General features: G+C 40.5%; 1 protein-coding gene across 1 annotated transcript; it reads right to left on the bottom strand.

Annotated features, from left to right (window-relative positions):
• Positions 1-257: 257 nt before the first annotated feature.
• PLA2G12A (phospholipase A2 group XIIA) lies at positions 258-21,394 on the bottom strand. Its single transcript, XM_065878182.1, has 4 exons — positions 21,079-21,394; positions 3,806-3,882; positions 2,424-2,589; positions 258-376 (listed from the first exon to the last, which is right to left on the bottom strand). Exons 1-4 carry the CDS (start codon positions 21,284-21,286, stop codon positions 258-260), a joined length of 570 nt encoding a protein of 189 aa, XP_065734254.1. The 5' UTR covers positions 21,287-21,394.
• Positions 21,395-21,592: the final 198 nt, after the last annotated feature.

Genomic DNA, 21,592 nt, shown 5'->3' on the forward strand with positions numbered 1-21,592 from the left:
CTCTTTCTTTTAAAAAATTCTCCCTTAACATGCACCTCTTCCTGTGATTGTCAAGACACTATGGCACACTAAGGCAGCAACATCCAGGAAGATAACCTGCATTTGTTTCTTTAGTTTGAAGTTTTAATGTCAAAATAAGGTCTTAAAATAATCCTTTCACAAAAATAAGGCAGCTTTATGCTGTGAAAACATTAGCTCTTTGTCAAAGGTTATGCTCTTCTGTCCTCATCTGCTGTCACCACCTGTCAGCATCTTCTTTAAAGATCAGTTTTTTCTTCGTAGCGACACCTACATGCGGCTCGTTGGCTGTCCAGGTACGGCTTACAGCCTAAATGTATAACACTGTCAAACAAGAGCTCCACGGTGCTTTCACATGCTGCAACGTAAGAAAGTGCCATTACTGTTAGGCAACTGCAAAGCATCACTCTCTCTTCACATATATTACGTGTTTCAGCACAATGTCAGGCACAGCCTTAGTGGGCACTTACACCTATTTTAGGTGAAAGTCTTCCCAATCCTCGCAAACTAGTAACATATATATACAAAGACTTTCCGTTTCAGCCTCTCTACGTGTATCTACTTTTTCTTTGCATGCAACTATTCAAACCAACTTTCTGTACTAGACAGTGAGTCTCCCTCAATAGCACTGATCAGTTCATCACTGTTAATTTTCCTTTTATATGAAAATATCACTAATAGAGATGCCTGATAACACTCTTAAGTTTGCACTTTAAGGAAGGACTTCTAGGTGCAGAAAAAAATGAAGGTTAAACATAGAGAAACTTCAAAACATTTAATTATAGTCAATAGCTTTTAATGATCACACATAATTTAATATGCTTAAAGTATTAAATGGACCCCAGTCTCTTTCTCTGACCAATATCCAAATTTGGCTTGGAAAGGGAGACACAGGAATCCAAGATGTTTTTCCTCTGGTGGGGTTTCTTAATTTTTTTGAAAGACTATAAAAAAGATAACAGATTTAACTTTTCTTATTCTAAGAAACCTGGAACACTTAAGATTATCTTAATATACTATACTTACAGAGACACAGCACAGAGTGGCTTTTAGTTATCCAAATACTTCTAGTTTCCAATATTCATGTTAAGAAAGAAACTTTTCATTACAAAATCTTGGCATTTTCAAAGTTTTCCAAAAGGCTGTGCCATTAAGGAATACAACCAACCACAGAAGTGTAAAGGTTATGATTACTAAATAGGAGACTGCAAGGAAATTGCTAACAACATTAGCATATCCTTAGGTCAGAAAACAGGAAACACATCTATCTGTGCTTCACCTGGACAACTAGTTTACCTTACCCAAAAGCGTTCAAAGGGATTCAGAGGTTTTGAGTTCAAGCTTCACCTGGAGCAGAGATTTCCTCCTTGTTATTACTTCCTAGTTATTACTAGAATTTCAGAATAACACCTATAATATGAGACTATTTGGGGAATACTGGAATAGACAGAACACAAGTTTTAAAGTCCGAAGTATGCAACTTGGGACAAGTTACTTCTTTCTGAACCTCAGTTTCCTTCCTTTAAAAAGGGGCATAATGCCAACTAGTACTTTGCGTTTCTGTGAACATCAATGAAAACATGTCTCAAGTATCTAGCACAGTCTCTTATGGAAAGTGCTTAAAAATGGTAGTTTCGTTTCTTGACCCTTCTTACTGCCCCTCCTCTTCTGATTTCAGTGTATGGTACGTTCTTTGACTTGACAGTAAAGAAATCTTGTTAACTACTAGTATTTGTACAGTAATGTGTATTTCTACAAATATTTCATTTTACCCTTACGACAACTCTACGAGATGGGTATTACCGTTCTCATTTTATAAATGAGGACACTGAAATGCCTATTACCTTTGCTGACTGTGCTTTGTATCCCTTCACTGCAATAATCATCACTGTGAGTATGACTACATGCTGAGCCCTGTGAGTTCTCTTGGCAAATCACTGAACCTGGGCGGGGCGGGGTGGTGGTGGTGGTGGTGGTGGTGGTGGTTTTGAGGACCCTCCTGACACAGATACATATGAAGAGACAGAGTTAAGACTCAAATCTTCCAGAACTTCCTACTCCAAATCCAATGTGCTATACTCCGAACTTCACTGGATCCAGAATTTCAAACTTCAGGCTCTGGGTAATTAGAACTATACTACAGGTACAAGATTTTGGATGAATTCTTCTCTAGCTCACACACCCTCCTCCCAAGGTTTCCTAACACTTCTTGCTTCTGTGATTGTAAACCATTTTAGATGACAAAATCACTGACTTCTCATCTCAGAAAATTGAAGGGGCTGTTTCACCACAGATAAGATAATACATAGTGAAAGATTTCTATCGGTATATCTTGTACTAACACAAAAGCATCTAATAAATCTTTGCAGACTGCACTTATCCCCATCCCACCGCATCAGCCTTACCTTGCACATGCTGAGCTAGCCCTAGTGTTTTCTGCACATCTCGGCAAATCTTGGAGAGGCAATATTGAAACTCCTCATCACAGTCGTTTTTGCTTTTGCCGCAGGTCTCATAGCACCTGTCGTGTTGGTTGCAGCACTTTGTCAAGGAAGGGATGCCAATGTTAAGCTGAAAGAGACATTTGGATGGATGACTGCTGATGAAATTCAAACCTCCTCTGAAGTAGCGCATCAAAGAAACTTACAAATCAAAGACAACACTGCTATATAGATAATTTCCAAAATTCGTTTCTGCCTCCAAATGCTTTCCAGGTTAGATATCTCTCCATTACCCTCACTTGCACCCACCCATGTTACTCCTTCCTCTCCCTCTCAGCCATGCCTCAAAGCTCCCTATTTTGCAATGTTAGAGAATTCGCAGTCATTTGCCGGTAGCAAACGCAACTTCCAATTGTCCAAAACACAAAACATAATTTTAAGAATAGAGGGCTTCCCTGGTGGCGCAGTGGTTAGGAGTCCGCCTGCCGATGCAGGGGACACGGGTTCGTGCCCCGGTCCAGGAGGATCCCACGTGCCGCGGAGCTGCTGGGCCTGTGAGCCATGGCCGCTGAGCCTGCGCTCCACAACGGGAGAGGCCACAAGAGTGAGAGGCCCGCGTACCACAAAAAAAAAAAAAAAAAAAGAATAGAAAGATAAAGCTAAGAGCTTTAGAAGACTTTTGCAGGGGCTATGCAAGTATGATTTTTGGATATTCCAAAGTATTTTGCACCTCCTCCCTCAGTAAAATGTACTTTATATGAAATGTCACCAACAACTTCTAAGCTCCTACAACTCAAACTTTGTTTTTGGTTTTTGTGGTTTAATCTTTAAGTGTTCATCCATTCCCTAAAGACATTATTCCTTCGAATCTGTAATTATCTTTATCTATTTTAAATAACTTTATATGCAAAACCCTTGTGTCCAGGAATCACTTTCATAAAACATTTTTCTCCCATAATACTGGCTCAGATTCAGCCTCCCTTACAACAAATACACAGCTATCCCACTTAGCCTAGTTTTAATATAGAAAATATTATGCTTTCCTGTCCTTTTTCATCCTAAGTAATGTGACTTCTCTAAACTTTTCAATCATATCTGTGACATGAGGAAATATCATTTAAATGGTATTAACATCTACAAGATTAAAAAATAAAACATGACTTTTACTCCATTTAGTTTCATTAGGACTTATTAAATGTGTTTTAGCTATAAAAGAATATAACAAACCTGATCACTATTACAAAAAACAAAATTACTTCTGAGCCTGAAAACATACTGATGGTTTATCAAGAGTATTACATAGCCTACCAATCATAAAAACTTATCAAATAAAAAATAATATTTACATGAACACCAAACAGTGGGGAGCCACATCCATTCGGCGGGGAGGGTTTATATCCATAACGTGGAAAAGGCTTAGATCCTATAAAACATAAATGGTATCATAATTAATTTTCAAATATGTTAGAAAATACATACACAAAAAGGTCTACAATGTGCTAGACTAGCCCTGGAAATATTTGCTATTTGGATGCTAACATAAGTGAATATGTGTTTATTCGGATGATCATTAAAAATGCTAATTTGTCTACCGAATTATTTTTACTTCTCCCGAAGCAAAATATGTACAAATGTGTACATGTACACATAGATGGCAGTTCATAAAATATTATGCTGGTTCATAAAATGTAATTATATTTGCAAGCCTACACCATACAAACATGTAAATCCTTATTCTGGACTTCTGTCAATTTCAGAGATTACATGCCAGACTGGGTCCATATATATGAAACATAAATCCACCCTATCTTACTGTACATTCTAATGCTTATATTTTTAGGTTAAAACCTACAGGCAAGAACTGTATCTTCCCATCCTCACTCAACGCTCCATTGTACACAAACCTCAATAACCATTAACTAGAGTCTAAAGCTAAGGAAGACAAGGTCACCTGATCATTTAATTACCTTAATATCATTATAAGACATTACAGGACCATTCTAGCCCAGACTCCAACCAACCATTTCACAAATATACTCCTCCGTCATCTAAGGCAAAAGGCAAGAAACAAAGATAGCTTGGGAAACTATTACTCCAGTTATACTCTCCTTAATAGCACCAATAGTTCAGTAACAAGGAGAAAGATGACATTATCAAAGCAACCTTAAATGCTGGAAGATACTTCAGAAATATCTCTCCTCATGTAATACAGAAATCACTTCAATATACCGAAGAGTCTTTGAATGTTTCCCACAATCCTATAGTGTCAAGAAACAGCCTACTCCATTGTGGCCTGGCATTAACAGTTGAGTTCTTTCTTCTCTTTTTCGTGTAAATTCTACCCGTAAGCAATCCTCTGCCCTCTGGGGAACACAAAGCCACCCAATTCCCTATTTTACATGATAATCCTTTCAAACACCCGGGGCTACCATTTACCTTCCACAAATAAAATACCCCCAGTTATTCCAAATACCACCCCACATCTGGATACTTAGGAGAGACACAAAGTATTCCACCAACTTTCATTCAATTAACATTTATTACTAGGAGACTTGAAGTTTGCCCTCCAAAAGTAAAGTGAGGAAGAAAAAAAGCAACCCTTCCAGTAGTCAGCCATCAAAATAAGTAATCCACTCAAAGTAATGAACTAAAAATGGTTTAAGTGAGCTGCTAAGACTCACATGCTCAACTGAGGTGACCAAGTAGAGCCTCAAGAGAGCATAACTTCAGGGCCTCCCTGGTGGCGCAGTGGTTGAGAGTCCGCCTGCCGATGCAGGGGACACGGGTTCGTACCCCAGTCCGGGAAGATCCCACATGCCGCGGAGCGGCTGGGCCCATGAGCCATGGCCACTGAGCCCGCGCGTCCGGAGCCTGTGCTCGGCATCGGGAGACGCCACAACAGTGAGAGGCCCGCGTACCGCAAAAAAAAAAAGAGAGAGCATAACTTCACGGAGATATAAAGTTCCACCCAGTCTGAAGAACAATGTGTACAAAAGGGAATCGTTATGATGGATCTAGAAAAGAGGAGGCCAATGACAGAAGTTTCTCTAGCACTGTCCAAGAGGAGGGCTGTTCCTGGGCCCTTGGAAGATGAAGGTAGATGCCTCAGGCTATCACAGATGAGTCACTGTGATCCTTCAACTCCTGCTTTTAGTTCTTCACTCTTAAAAAAACTCTTTATGATTTGGCATTCCACTTTAAAGGGCCTACAGAGAGGATATTCTAACTATCAATACTTAGATATCTAATGGGCACCTCAAACTTAAGGTGTACCTCCTGCCATTCACCCCCAAACCTGCTCCATCCACAGTTCCCTCTTCTCAGGTAATAGATATCCATCCTTCCAGGTGCTCAGGGGAAAAAACCTCAGCCATCTTTAACTCTCTCATTTTCTTATATCCCACATCCAATTCAACAGCATATCCTGTTGACTCTACCTTCAAAATATTCAGAATCTAACCACTTCTCACTACCCCTAATGCTACCATCCTGCTCCAAGTCACCACGGATTACTGCCATAACCTAACTAGTCTCTTTGGTTCCCCCACCCAGCACCACCTCTAGCTACGGTCCAATCTCAACACTGAACCTGAGTGATCCTATTAAAATATATGTTAGATTAAGTCTTTGCTCTACCAAAATCCCTCCAATGGCTTCTCATTTTATTCAGAATAAAAGCTGGGACTTCCCTAGTGGTCCAGTGGTTAAGACTCTGCACTTCCACTGAGGGGTGCGCGGGTTCGAACCCTGGTTGGGGAACTAAGATCCTATATGCCATGATGCACAGCCGGAAAAAAAAAAAAAAAGGCCAAAAGTCCTTTCAGTGCCTATAAGCCCTATATAATGGCATCTCTGACCTCATCTCCTTACTGTTCTCTCTCCTCTGCCTTCCTTCCTCACTCCATTCCATCACATCTGACCTCTTTGCTGGGCCACAGACACTCCAGCTCTGCTCTTGCCTTAGTGCCACTGAAGCTGCTACTTTTCTATGTGGATACTCATCCTCCTGACATCTACATACTTCATGTTCGAGGCCTTTTCTGACCATACCATTTGCAGCACATATGGCCTTCTAACATATCACTAACCTATTCTGTTTATTATCTGTCACCCCATATTAAAATATAAACCCTTTGAGGGCAGGAATTTTTGTCTATTTTGTACCCCCAACGCATAGAACAATGTCTGGCATATAGTTAGGTTCTCAATAATTATTTGTGGATGAATGAATGAATGAGCAGAAGACTTGGAAGCCTAATATTCACGGCAGTTATAATACTCATTATAAATAAACTGGTACTGCTGTTTACCCTTCAGTCTCTTTTGAGTTTGGTGAGCGTTCATTAGCCTCCAAGGACTGATCACTTCTAGTCTGTCACATCCAGAATGTGGCACCCCAAACTGAACACCATTAGGAATGATGGGTGTATTTTGAGCTGGATAAACTACTTGTACTAATATAACCTAAGACAGCATACGTTTCAGCTATGTCTCCATGCTAAAATACAGCACAGGACTTCCCTGGTGGCACAGTGGCTAAGAATCCGACTGCCAATGCAGGGGACATGGGTTTGAGGCCTGATCTGGGAAGATCCCACATGCCGCAGAGCAACGAAGCCCTTGTGCCACAACTACTGAGCCTGCACTCTAGAGCCTGTGAGGCACAACTACTGAGCTTGTGCTCTAGGGCCTGTGAGCCACAACTACTGAGCCCGCATGGCACAACTACTGAAGCCCACGCACCTAGAGCCCGTGCTCCGCAACAAGAAGCCACTGCAATGAGAAACCCACGCACCGCAGCGAAGAGCAGCCCCCGCTTGCCATAACTAGAGAAAGCCCGCGTGCAGCAACGAAGACCCAATGCAGCCAAACAATAAAATAAATAAATAAATTTAAAAAAATAAAACAAAATACAGCACAGTAACAGTAGAAAAAAAGTTTTTTTCTAAAATGAACTTTTTAACATCTACTGCTAGAGGCTCAGCACTTCTGCCATTCAATTTTTGAGCCTAAAACACTAAATTATAAAACTCTTATCTTGTTAGGTTTAGTTCATCATTCAGGACCGTTAAGCAGATTTTAAATGTAGAGGTATTCACCCAGTGTTACTTGTTATACCCAGATATTCACAAACTTGAGACACTGATTTAACCAGGACAGAGACCTGCAACACCCTGCTAGAGATGAGCCCTCTCTACAAGAAGCCATGACGTCATTGACCCAACCCTTTGGGCAGACCACTTAGCCAGTTGTGATTTCACCTAAATCAAGTTCTGTCCAGCCTACACTTTGCATGGGAGTATCATGAGAGACTAGGCATCTGATCTACCCTACCATGCTAGAAACCTCTTCACTGAAAGGGAGGAAGGCTGGATCAGCATTATATCCTTGGGGAAGCCATTCTAGCTCCTTGAAGTTCTCTCTTGTCAAGGGTTTTAACAATCAACTGTCTAAAATGTTCAGAAACTCATGTAGCAAGAAATACTAAGCAGTGAGTCACATTTATAGTCTGAAAAAAGTACAATAAATGTGCCAAAGAGTGTTCAAAAAGTCTGGAAACAGAAAAAATAGTGTATTTACTATACATATTTTTTTCAGGTTAACAACTGGACTTTTTGCTTTAAATTTAGAAGCATATCACCTTAAAAGGTACCTGGAGACTGAAGCAACACATATCAGGCATATTACTTGAAAATCTAACCAACAAACTGTTTATCCTGTTTCCAACTTTGTGGATACCCCATACATTCCCCCTGCCAGTCTCCAGATTTCTGGCACTTCTCTCTTTTCCATGAGGATCAAAGATTACCATCCTCGGACAACTGCTACAGGCCTAGAGTTTTAAAGGCATGTGGATGTCTAATCTCTTCTTCTCAAGTGTCTCCTTTTCTTTTTTTTTAACCAGAAAGTTATTTCTCTCAATGTTATACAACAGTAGCACTTCTATTTTCCCTTCCCTTTGTTTTTTATATAAACCCATGCACTTTCCTTCGATTTTGAGTCTATAAAAATATTTTTGAACATGCTAATGTGTACAATGATAGCGATACATACCTGTGTGCATATGTATTAGTATATACAGACATTACCTCATTTTGTAAAAGATAATTACCTTTGAATGGGAGAATGATTAGAAGCAAATGAAGTCAGAGAAAACAAAACAAAACAAAATATGCTTATTGTAAGAGAATAAAGAGGAAAAGAGTACAGAGAAAATCAGCTGGCAAAAATGAAAATGGAGGCAAGGATAGAAGTAGTAGTCATCTCAGCGCTAGTGCTTAAAACTGTCCTAAGAGAGAAGCTGCTAAAATGGAGTAATAAAGAACCTAGACCTACTGTATGTGAAATACTAGACAATAACACCATGAAGTAAGTGCTGGTAAAACTGGCTCCCCAGTGTAAGTGGAAAAAGGGGCATGTATTTCTTTTGAAGGAACCTACTAATATCAGTTCCTCAGAGAGGCCTTTCTTACTTACTCTATTTGGAATAGTGCCCCTTCACTTTTATATCCATTCCATACACCCATGGTTGGTTTTATTTTTCTTTCTAACATTTATTAACCAAATTAACATAATTAGTTTCTATGGAGACAGCAATTTTGTCTTGCTCACCTAGAAGATGCCTGGCACAAAGTGGGTGCACAGGAAATCACTGGATGAAAAAATGAGAAGCATTCCTTGCTGAAATTAAAATATTCTTTATCCACAGCAAAACATAAAACAAAACAAAAACAAAACAAAACAACCCCCCCCCAAAAACCCCAGAAAACTGAACTAGTTTCCTGAAATTTTTTAGTGTTTTAAATTCTAAATTCATCTTTATGAAATAATTATTTCTGAACAACTTACATAGAAGGTTGTTTATTTAAGATTAAGTTGATATGGAGTAGGTTGAGAGGAGTGAGGACAAGGTAGCAGAGCAGAAGGATCTGAGCTCACCCTCTCTCATGAAAACACCAAAATCACAACTAACTGCTGAACAACCAGTGAAAAGGACTGGAACCTACCAAAAACGATATTCTACTCCCAAAGACAAAGAAACCACAAGAAGGTGGTAGGAGGGTGCATTTACCATACAATCAAATCCCATACCTGCCAGGTGGGTGACCGACTAACTGGAAAATAATTATATCACAGAGGTTCTCCCACATAAGTGAGAGTTCTGAGCCCCGGGTCAGGCTCCCCAGTCTGGGGGTGTGGCATCAGGAGGAGGAACCCCCAGAGCATTGTGCTCTGAAGGTCAGGGGGGCTTGACTGCAGAAAATCAACAGGACGGGGGAAAACAGAAAGGCCTCTCTTGGAGGACACACACAAGGCCTTGGGTGCATCGGGACCCAGGGGAAAAAGCAGTCACTTCATAGGACCAGACCTACCTGCTGATCTTGGAGGGTCCCCTGGGGAGATGGGGGGCACTTATGGCTCACTGTGGGGACAAGGACACTGGCGGCAGAGTTATTTGGAAGTACTCGTTGGCATGAGCTGTCGTGGAGACCACCATTTTGATGCCAAGACCTGGCCCCACCCTTCCCCGTGCTGGGAAGCCTCAGGCCAAACAACCAACAAGGAAGGAACACAGCCCCACCAATCAGCAGACAGGCTACTTAAAGTCTTCTTGAGCCCACAGCCGCCTCTAAACACACTGCTTGACATGGCCCTGCCCACCAGAGGGACAACACCCAGCTCCACCCACCAGTGGCACCAGTCCCTCCCACCAGGAAGCCTGCACAAGCCTCTTAGACCACCCTCACCCACAGAAGCAAGAGGAGCTATAATCCTGCAGCCTGTGGGACCGCAAACACAGAGAGTGAGACAAAATGAGATGGCAGAGGAGTATGTTCCAAACAAAGGAAAAGATAAAACCCCTGAAAAACAACTACGTGAAGTGGAGGTAAGCAATCTGCCCGAAAAACAATTCAGAGTAATGATAGTAAAGATGATCCAAGATCTCAGAAAAAGAATGGAGGCACAGATCGAGGATATACAAGAAATTTTTAACAAAGAACTAGAAGAATTAAAGTACAAACAGAGTTCAACAATACAATAAATGCACTAAGAAATACATTAGGGGGCTTCCCTGGTGGCACAGTGGTTAAGAATCCGCCTGCCAATGCAGGGGACACGGGTTCGAGCCCTGGTCCGGGAAGATCCCACATGCCGTGGAGCAACTGAGCCCATGCACCACAACTGCTGAGCCTGCGCTCTAGAGCCTGCAAGTCACAACTACTGAGCCCGCGAGCCTAGAGCCGGTGTTCCGCAACAAGAGAAGCCACCGCAATGAGAAGCCCGCGCACCACAACGAAGAGTAGCACCGCTCGCTGCACCTGGAGAAAGCCTGCGCACAGCAACGAAGACTCAACACAGCCAAAAATAAATAAATTAAAAAAAAAAAGAATTTGGATTTATTTTAAGTCCCATTAAAAAAAATACATTATAAGGAATCAATAGCAGAACAAATGAAGCAGAAAAATGGGTAAGTGAGCTGGAAGACAGAATGGTGGAAATCACTGCCATGGAACAGAATAAAGAAAAAAGAATGAAAAGAAATGACGACAGTCTCAGAGATCTCTGGGACAACATTAAAGGCATCAACTTTCAAATTATAGGGGTCCCAGAAGAAGAAGAGAAAAAGAAAGGGTATGAGAAAATATTCGAAGATATTATAGTTGAAAAGTTCCCTAACATGGGAAAGGAAATAATCAAGTCCAGGAAGCACAGAGAGTCTCATACAGGACAAATCCAAGGAGAAACACGCCAAGACACATATTAATCAAATTGACAAAAATTAAAGACAAAGAGAAAATATTAAGAGCAACAAAGGAAAAGCAACAAATAACATACAAAGGAATCCCCATAAGGTTATCAGATGATTTTTCAGCAGAAACTCTACAAGCCAGAAGGGAGTGGCACAACATATTTAAAGTGATGAAAGGGAAAAACATACAACCAAGAATACTCTACCCAGCAAGGCTCTCATTTAGATTCGCGGAAGAAATCAAAAGCTTTACAGACCAGCAAAAGCTAAGAGAATTCAGCACCACCAAACCAGCTTTACAAGAAATGCTAAAGAAACTTCTCTAGGTGGAAAAGAAAAAGCCACAACTAGAATCAAGCAAATTATGAGCGGGAAAGCTCACCAGTAAAGGCAAACACACAGTAAAGATGGGAAATCATCCACACACAAATACGATATCAAAACCAGCAATCGTGGGGCTTCCCTGGTGGCACAGTGGTTAAGAATACACCTGCCAATGCAGGGAACATGGATTCAAGCTCTGGTCCAGGAAGATCTCACATGGCGCAGAGCAACTAAGCCCGTGCGCCACAGCTACTAAGCCTGTGCTCTAGAGCCCATGAGCCACAACTACTGAGCCCATGTGCCACAACTACTGAAGCCCGCATGCCTCGAGCCCATGCTCCACAACAAGAGAAGCCACCACAATGAGAATCCCGCGCAATACAATGAAGAGTGGCCACCACTCGCTGCAACTAGACAAAGCCCGTGCGCAGCAACAAAGACCCAACACAGCCAAAAATAAATTAAAAGAAAAAAACAAACAAAAAAACCCAGCTGGGCTTCCCTGGTGGCGCAGTGGTTGAGAGTCCACCTGCCGATGCAGGGGACACAGGTTCGTGCCCTGGTCTGGGAAGATCCCACATGCCACGGAGCGGCTGGGCCCATGAGCCATGGCCGCTGAGCCTGCGCATCCAGAGCCTGTGCTCCGCAGTGGGAGAGGCCACAACAGTGAGAGGCCTGTGTACCACAAAAACAAAAAACAAAAAAAACAGCAATCGTGAGGAGAATACAAATGCAGGATACAGGAAATGCATTTGAAATTAAGAGACCAACAACTTAAAACAATCTTGTATTATGTATAGACTGCTATAGCAAGACCTCATAACCACCACAAACCAAAAATCTACAATAGATAGACACACATAGACAAAATAGGAATCCAAACACAACATTAAAGATAGTCATCAAGTCACAAGACAGGAGAACAAAAAAGGAAGGGAAGAAAAAAGACCTACAAAAACAAATCCAAAACAATTAACAAAACGGCGGTAAGAACACAGATATCGATAATTACCTTAAATGTAGAGGGATTAAATGCTCCAGTCAAAAGACACAGTCTGGCTGAATGAATACAAAAACAAGACCCATGTCTTGAGGCCCACTTCAGATCTAGGGACACACACACACTGAAAGTGAGGGGATGGAAAAAGGTATTCCATGCAAATGGAAATAAAAAGAAAGTGGGAGTAGCAATACTCATATCAGACAAAACAGACTTTGAAGACTGTTACAAGAGACAAAAGACACTACATAATGATCAAGGGAGCAATCCAAGAAGAAGATATAACAATTATAAATATATATGCACGCAACATAGGAGCACCCCAATATATAAGGGAAATGCTAACAGCCATAAAAGAAGAAATCAACAGTAACACAGTAATAGTGGGGGACTTTGACACCCCACTTACATCAATGGACAGATCATGCAGACAGAAAGTCAATAAGGAAACACAGGCCTTCAATGATACATTAGACCAGATGGACTTAATTGATATTTATAGAGCATTCCATCCAAAAGCAGAATACACATTCCTTTCAAGTGCACAAGAAACATTTTCCAGGATAGATCACATGCTGGGCCCTAAAGCAAGCTTTGGTAAATTTAAGAAAACTGAAATCATATCAAGCATCTTCTCTGACAAACTATGAGATTAGAAATCAACTACAAGAAAAAAACTGTAAAAAACACAAACATGTGGAGGGTAAGCAACATGTTACTAAACAACCAAAGGATCACTGAAAAAATCAAAGAGGAAATCAAAAACTACTTACAGACATTATGAAATTATATTCATATAATTATATGAAGTTATACCTATTGGTTTATACTAAAGGAAACTATGACCACTAAAAAAAAAAAAAAAATACCTACAGACAAATGAAAACAAAAATATGATCCAAAACCTATGGGACACAGCAAAAGCAGTTCTAAGAGGGAAGTTTATAGCAATACAATCTTACCTCAGAAAACAAGAAAAATCACAAATAAACCACCTAAACTTACACCTAAAGCAACAGAGAAAGAAGAACAAACAACCCAAAGTTAGCAGAAGGAAAGAAATCATAAAGATCAGAGCAGAAATAAATGAAATAGAAATGAAGAAAACAATAGAAAAGATCAATGAAACTAAAGCCTGGCTCTTTGAGAAGATAAACAAAATTGATAAACCTTTAGCCAGGACTCATCAAGAAAAAAAGGGAGAGGACTCAAATCAATAAAATGAGAAATGAAAAAGGAGAAGTTACAACTGACACCACAGAAATACAAAGGATCATAAGAGACTACTGCAAGCAACTATATGCCAATAAAATGGACAAATTCTTAGAAAGGTACAATCTCCCAAAACTGAACTAGGAAGAAATAGAAAATATGAACAGACCAATCACAAGCACTGAAATTGAAACTGTGGTTAAAAATCTCCCAACAAACAAAAGTCCAGGACCAGATGGCTTCACAGGCGAATTCTATCAAACATTTAGACAAGAGTTAACACCTATCCTCCTGCAACTATTTCCAAAATTGCAGAGGAAGGAACACTTCTAAACTCATTCTATGAGGCCACCATCACCTTGATACCAAAACCAGACAAAGATACCACGAAAAAAGAAAATTGCAGGCCAATATCACTGATGAACACAGATGTTAAAATCCTCAACAAAATACTAGCAAACCAAATCCAAAAATACATTCGAAGACTCATACACCATAATCAAGTGGGATTTATCCCAGGGATGCAATGATTTTAATTCTGCAAATCAATCAGTGTGATACACCACCATTAACAAACTGAAGAATAAACACCATGTGATCATCTCAACAGATGCAGAAAAGGCTTTTGACAAAATCCAACACCCATTTGTGATAAAAGCTCTCCAGAAAGTGGGTATAGAGGGAACATACCTCAACATAATAAAGGTCATATATGACAAACCCACAGCTGACATCATACTCAATGGTGAAAAGCTGAAAGTATTTCCTCTATAATCAGGAACAAGAGAAGGATGTCCACTCTCACTACTTTCATTCAACATAGTTTTGGAAGTCCTAGCCATGGCAATCAGAGAAGAAAAAGAAATAAAAGGAATCCAAATTGGAAAAGAAGAAGTTAAACTGTCACTGTTTGCAGATGACATAATACTATACATCACAGAAAATCCTAAAGACAACACCAGAAAACTACTAGAGCTCATCAAGGAATTTGGTAAAATTGCAAGATACAAAATTAATACACAGAAATCTGTTGCATTTCTATACACTAACAAAAGATCAGGAAAAGAAATGAAGGAAACAATCCCATTTACCACTGCAACAAAAAGATTACCTAGGAATAAACCTACCTAAGGAAGCAAAAGATCTATTCTCTGAAAACTATAAGATGCTGATGAAAGAAATTGAAGATGACACAAACAGATGGAAAAACATACCCTATTCTTGATTGGAAGAATCAATATTGTCAAAATGACTATACTACCCAACGTAATCTACAGATTCAATGCAATCCCTATCAAATTACCAATGGCATTTTTCATGGAACTAGAACAAATAATTCTAAAATTTGTATGGAAACACAAAAGACTCTCAACAGTCAAAGCAATACTGAGAAAGAAAAATGGAGCTGGAGGAATCAGGCTTCCTGAGTTCAGACTATACTCTAAAGCTACAGTATTCAAAACACTATGGTACTGACACAAAGACTTACAGATCAATGTAACAGGACAGAAAGCCCAAAAATAAACCTATGCCCCTGTGGTCAATTAATCTATGACAAAGGAGGCAAGGGTATACAGTGGAGCAAAGACAGCTCCTTCAATAAGTGGTGTTGGGAAAACTGGACAGCTACATGTAAAAGAATGAAATTAGAACATTCTCTAACACCATGCACAAAAATAAACTCAGAATGGATTAAAGACCTATATGTAAGACTGGAAACTCTTAGAGGAAAACATAGGCAGAACACTCTTCGACATAAATTGCAGCAATATCTTTTTGGATCCACCTCCCAAAATAATGAAAATAAAAACAAAGATAAACAAATGGGACCTAATTAAACTCAAAAGCTTTTGCACAGCAAAGGAAACCATACACAAAATGAAAAGACAAGCCCCAGAATGGGAGAAAATATTTGCAAATGATGTGAACAAAAAGGGATTAATCTCCAAAATATACAAACAGCTCATGCAGCTCAATAAAAAAATAACAACCCAATCAAAAAATGGGCAGAGTATCTAAATAGACATTTCTCCAAAAAGCACATGAAAAGATGCTCAACATCACTAATTATTAGCGAAATGCAAATCAAAACTACAATGAGGTATCACCTCACAGTGGTCAGAATGGTCATCATCAAAAAGTCTACAAACAATAAATGCTGGAGAGGATGTGGAGAAAAGGGAACCCTCCTACACTGTTGGTAGGAATGTGAATCAGTACAGCCACTATGGAGAACAGTATGGAGGTTCCTTAAAAAAAACTACAAATAGATCTACCATATGATCCAGCAATCCCACTTCTGGGCACATATCCGGAGAAACTCATACTTTGAAAAGATACATGCACCCCAATGTTCACTGCAGCACTATTTACAATAGCCAAGACATGGAAGCAACCTAAACGTCCAATGACAGATGAGTGGATAAAGAAGATGTGGAACATATGTACAATGGAATATTACTCAGCCATAAAAAAGAATGAAATAATGCCATTTGCAGCAGTATGGATGGACCTAGAGATTATCATACTAAGTGACAAAAGTCAGACAAAATGATACAAATGATTTACAAAACAGAAACAGATTCACAGACTTAGAAAACAAACTTATGGTTACCAAAGGGGAAAGGTGAGGGAGGGATAAATTAGGAGGTTGGGATTAACACATACACACTACTATATATAAAACAGATAAACAACAAGGACCTACTGTATAGCACAGGGAACTCCACTCAATACTCTGTAATAATTTATAGGGGGAAAGAATCTAAGAATAGATGTATGTATATGCATAACGAAATCACTTTGTTGTACACCTAAAACTAACACAACACTGTAAATCAACTATACTCCAATGTAAAATAAAAATTAAAAAATAAATAAAAGAGTTAAAAAAAGAAAAAATGGTTCAGTTGATATGGATACCATGATTACAACTGTATTCATATCATTTTAAGTGTTGTTATAAAAGGTGTTATAAGTCACTGATCATTAAAAATATTTAGCATTTCTACTGGTGCCAGTTTTTACTAAGTGCTATGAACCAAACTGTGTCCCCGCCAAAATCATACACTGAAGCCCTAACTCTCAATGTATTTGGTGATAGGGCCTTTGGCGGGTAATTAGGGTTAGACGAGGTCACGAGGGTAGGGCCCTCATGATGGGATTAGTACCCTTATAAGAAGACGCACCAGAGAACTTACTTTCCCTTCACCCGCTGCCCCTACCATGCAAGAAGGCAGCTGTCTGCAAGCCAGGAAGAGAGCTCTCACCACAGAAAATTGTTGGCTAAACCTTGATCTTGGACTTTCTAGCCTTCAGAACTGTAAGAAATAAACTCCTGTTGTTTACATCACCCAGTCTGTGGTATTTTATTATAGCAACCTGGGCAGACTAATAAACAAAGCAAGCAAAAACTCAACAGTAGAAGAAACAACATCAGAGTCAAACCAAAAATCCATGATGTGCTGGGGTCACCGTCCCCTAGAATTTGTAAGCAGAAATTACAAATTACAATCTCTTAGCTTTTCTGTACAGAAAGCTAAGAAAAAAAAATGAGATAGGAATAAGAGTTTTAAAAACAAACCAGGGACGTCCCTGGAGGTCCAGTGGTTAAGACTCTGCCCTTCCACTGCAGGGGGCGCAGGTTTGATCCCTGGTCAGGAGCTAAGATCCTACCTGCCACAGGGCGCTGCCAAACAAAACAGAACAAAACAAAAACCAAATCCACTACGTACAACTACATGGAAACACTATTCATCGATTTCACTTTCTGACTACACGACTGCTCTTATCTTGATGCTTTATATTCTATCATCTGTATGGGCAGCTGAAATCTATAGATTCTCCTGGACTGAGACAATGATAGCTCTTTTCTACATATTTTTCTTAATTTGGTGTAAATACCTTCAACAGACCAATTTCCTTCACCTGAAAGACACTGAAACGGATGAGAAGCATGAGGGGAAGGCTGCTGGGTCACAGAGAGATCTTATCACTGTGTTTTGTATGAAGCCGTACAGAATTCCAACCTGCTTTCCCAAACACCTGAAACTTTAAATTCCTGATTATTAATCTCCAAAGGCCCTTATGCTACTTTAGTTTTCTAGTACATTCACTTTCCTATTTTCCTCAATCTCCAACACTTCTATTCCCACCTTCTCACTCAGCTGATGACCTCGATTCCTACTTCACTGAGAAAACCAAGGCAATGAGAGGATAACTTGAACACTACCCACCTAACCGGCATCTGTGCCCATATCCTCTCTGCTCTTGGCCAATCTATTTATGTACTAGAACTCACTCCTCTCACCTAAGGACATGACTCCAATAATTCTCCTTCCTCTCTCCCTCATTAGTGTTTTTACTCTCTGCTGAATCATTCTCAAAAGCATACAAATATGCTGTTATTTTTCCTAATGAACCGAAAACTAGTTTTTCCATGTTCACCACCCCCACCCCACCCCCGCTTTCAGTTAATGGCAACTCCATCCTTACAATTATTCAGGCTGAAAACTTTGGAATCCTTTTTTAGTTTACTCACACCTTCCTTCTAAGCCATTAGCAAATGCTTTAGGCTCTTCCTTCAAAATATACCCCAAATCCAACCACTTCTCACCACCTTTATTGCTACCACCCTGAACAAAATTACCACCATGTTTGGTCTGAATTTTTGCACTTGTCACTCCGCCTCCATTCTTGCTCCCCCACCTCTCTCGACCCTTTTTATTCTGAGCACAACAGCCAAAGGGATCCTGTTAAGATATCAATTACTGAATGAATTGAATACTTATTCATAATCCTAAAAACATTTTACAAGCCAATTTTGTTTTCTATTTTTCAAGGAAATTGGAACATTTTCTTCCTCAATCTTTTCTGCTGTCAGCGAGAAGAAAGTTAAAAGAAAAAAACAGTGATCATTAAATTTGCTCCCCTACGTAACTTTATTTCACTCTCCATAAAGCCTTGTTCCCACCCTAGGGAGGATGGCCAGAAGGAGCGAGTCTCCATAATGCTGGTCCTTCACTAGAGCAAAGATAAAAGAATGCAACAAATCTGCGCCCTTTAATCCAACACCTCTCCCTCCGTTAAGTCTTTTTTTTTTAAGGCTCCCTTGACCTCCTTACTGCGGCTATTAAACAACCCTTCATCACCATGCTCCTTTAATTTTGAGATTTGTCTGTTTCTGTTTGGTTCTGATTTGGTCACTAACATTCCAAAATACAGGAAAGGTTGAGATAGTGTTCCAGGGAGACTTCTCAAGTAACAGCAATTAAAGATCAATCTTCATTATGTTGGAATTATCAACACGGTGACTTGGAACCACGGTCCTATGAGCAGACAGTACTTACTAAGTACTAAAAGATTTTCACTGAAGCATACCGTTTCCTAAATTCTCGAGTTCATTTGTGTTTTTTATGCTGGAGACCTTGCTCTAAACTCCAAATGGTAAATTTTGTGAGGCTTGTGGAAGAGAAGAGGATTAAGAAAAAGGAAAGATTAAAATAATATTTTTAATAAGAATAGTATCCATTTAACTTCAGAGATATTTTAACTGTAATAAACTAAACTAAATAAACTCTAGAACGCTTGACTCATAATAAATTTATGAGGACTGATCCTTCCAAGTCTTTCCTATCTCAGTAAACGGCAATTACATCCTTCCTCTGGCTCAGGCCAAAACCTTCAGAATCATCCTTGACTGGCATTTCAGCTCTGGTCCTTTACACTTGCTGTTCCCTCTGCCTGGATTGTTCTTTCCCTAGATCATCACAGTGCCACCTTCCCCATTTCAGATTTCTTCTCAAATATTATCTCATCAGTGATATTCCCCCAACCTATTTAAAAGAGTAAACTAACGCCTCCCAATACCGCCACTGACGGTTCCCCTGCTGTAGTGTTCTGGAAGCAATGGCCCACTTCAGATCTACACACACTGCAGATCTGGCTTGTTTTACTTATTCTTTAGTTTACTGTCTCTCCCCACCAGAAGGTAAGCTCCATGGACAGAAATTCTGTCAGTTTTGTTCACTGCCAAATCTCCAATTGGTACAATGCCTGACACATAGCAGGCACTCAGTTATTTGTTTAATGAATGGGGATGACTAAGTAAGACTAAGTAAAACTATGACATCTGCCTCAAGAAAGGCAACCATTTAATCTTCAAATTACTCACTTATTCCTCCTAACAAGCTCTACAAGGACAAAAACATCCTTCCTGATTGAACACCGGTGGTAACATTTAGGCATACATTTAAGAAGGAATGAAATTTAGCAGTTCATAGCATACAAGATATAGTTCATTCTTTACCTCCATTAACAGAAAACTAGAGATCATGACCACATGTTGCATCACGTTTTCACATGACAGAGGTCCCTTTTCAATTCACCTACATATAGTCCAGTTTTACCTCTAAAGTCCTTTAGTTCCCTATTATTTTGGGCTGCCAAGCATTAAATTAACTAGGCCCAAACCTTGTCCACTTTTATCGGAAACATGATCTCCCAATTACTTTCTTAGCATTTTGAAATTCAAAAAAGAAGCCCAAGTACTTTGTCTGAACTATTACAACATCTAAGCATTCAAAAGAGTCAAGCGCTTCAAAAGAAAGATCTCTGCCTGAAATACTAAGTTATTAATCACCAACAATGCCACCAAACAAGTTCTCAGATTCAAACAGAATTAAAGTTTAAAAATATGAAAACGTAAATCAAAAGAATAATATTAATAGCAACCAACAGTGAGGAGGCAGCGTCACTGGTATCTAAGGAAAGAAAATTCCTGTTAAGTACTGCTTGAATCATTTCCTATTAGAGTTAATCAGAACTCTTTCTCAACAGTAAAGTACACCAAAAGTCTGTACAAAGGTCGCAATTTATTGTCTGTAGCTTTGCAGAAAAAAAAAAATTTAAACCAATTCTTGAGAAAGTTACAAAAGCATGACTTTAAAATTCCTGGTATGTTTTGCGTGTTCAGCTAATTTAAAGGCGCTAAATAAAATCAGTCTGTTTCACTCCATCCCCATGACGCTATGTCACTAAGTTCTTAGGCAACTTTCATGCAATTTCAACAACAACAACAAAAGAAAATCAAACGCAACGAAAACAGAACGGAGAGTACGCTCTCCGGCGATCTCTCACATTCTAACAATAGTGGCGTGAACTCGTCAGCAGGTTTCTCAATCACAAGAATGGCACGAATCTAGCGATGGTTAAGTTTTCCCAGGGCCAGAGGACACCGTCAAGGTCTGGCCGGCATCTCACACCTCCACGACTTCGGTCCCCCTCAAAAGCCCTGAAAGCACGGGCCTCGCAGGGCCTGGGGTTCCCCTCACCGTCATTGCACTTATACTGGCAGAGCCCGTCCTCGCCTCCCAGGAGGTCCAAGGCGGCGTTCAGGTACGTGTCTATCTTGTGAACGCCGTTCCGGATGGTCTTCAGGGAGGCTCTCCAGTCGGTGGTCTGGGCCTGCTCCTGGCACCTGAAAGCGGCGGTCAGGAGGAGGAGAAGGACGGCGAGCACGGGCCGCAGGAGCAGGGCCATCCGTGCAGCGCCGGGCCGTGATAGGCCGCACGGGTCCCCGGAGCCGCGCCCTAGGCAGCGTCCCTCGGGTCGCCCTAGGCAGCGGCGCGGGCCCGGGGCATGGCGACGGCGGCCAGCTCCATGCCCACGCCTCCTGCCCGTCTGGGAGGCGGGCCCTCACCGCCTGCAACGAGCTCCCGCTGGAGCACAGTGCCTCGGCAGAGATCAGGGAGCGGCACACGCGCCCACCTGGGCGGGCCGCGGTTCCTGTGCGCCTGCGCCAAGCGTGGTGCGTCAGAGGCGCGGGGTAGGCGGGTCAGAGCGGCC

The sequence above is a fragment of the Phocoena phocoena genome, chromosome 5 (assembly GCF_963924675.1).
Source record: "Phocoena phocoena chromosome 5, mPhoPho1.1, whole genome shotgun sequence".
Classification (NCBI taxonomy): domain Eukaryota; kingdom Metazoa; phylum Chordata; class Mammalia; order Artiodactyla; family Phocoenidae; genus Phocoena; species Phocoena phocoena.

Bases quoted from the DNA above. Each gene is read 5' to 3' on its own strand.
- PLA2G12A (XM_065878182.1), bottom strand. From the start codon at position 21,286: ATGGCCCTGCTCCTGCGGCCCGTGCTCGCCGTCCTTCTCCTCCTCCTG. The intron at 2,590-3,805 runs GTAAATATTATT...TGTCTCTTTCAG, and splicing joins CCCCACTGTTTGGTGTTCAT to CTTAACATTGGCATCCCTTC. The intron at 377-2,423 runs GTAAGGCTGATG...CTTACGTTGCAG, and splicing joins GCTAGCTCAGCATGTGCAAG to CATGTGAAAGCACCGTGGAG.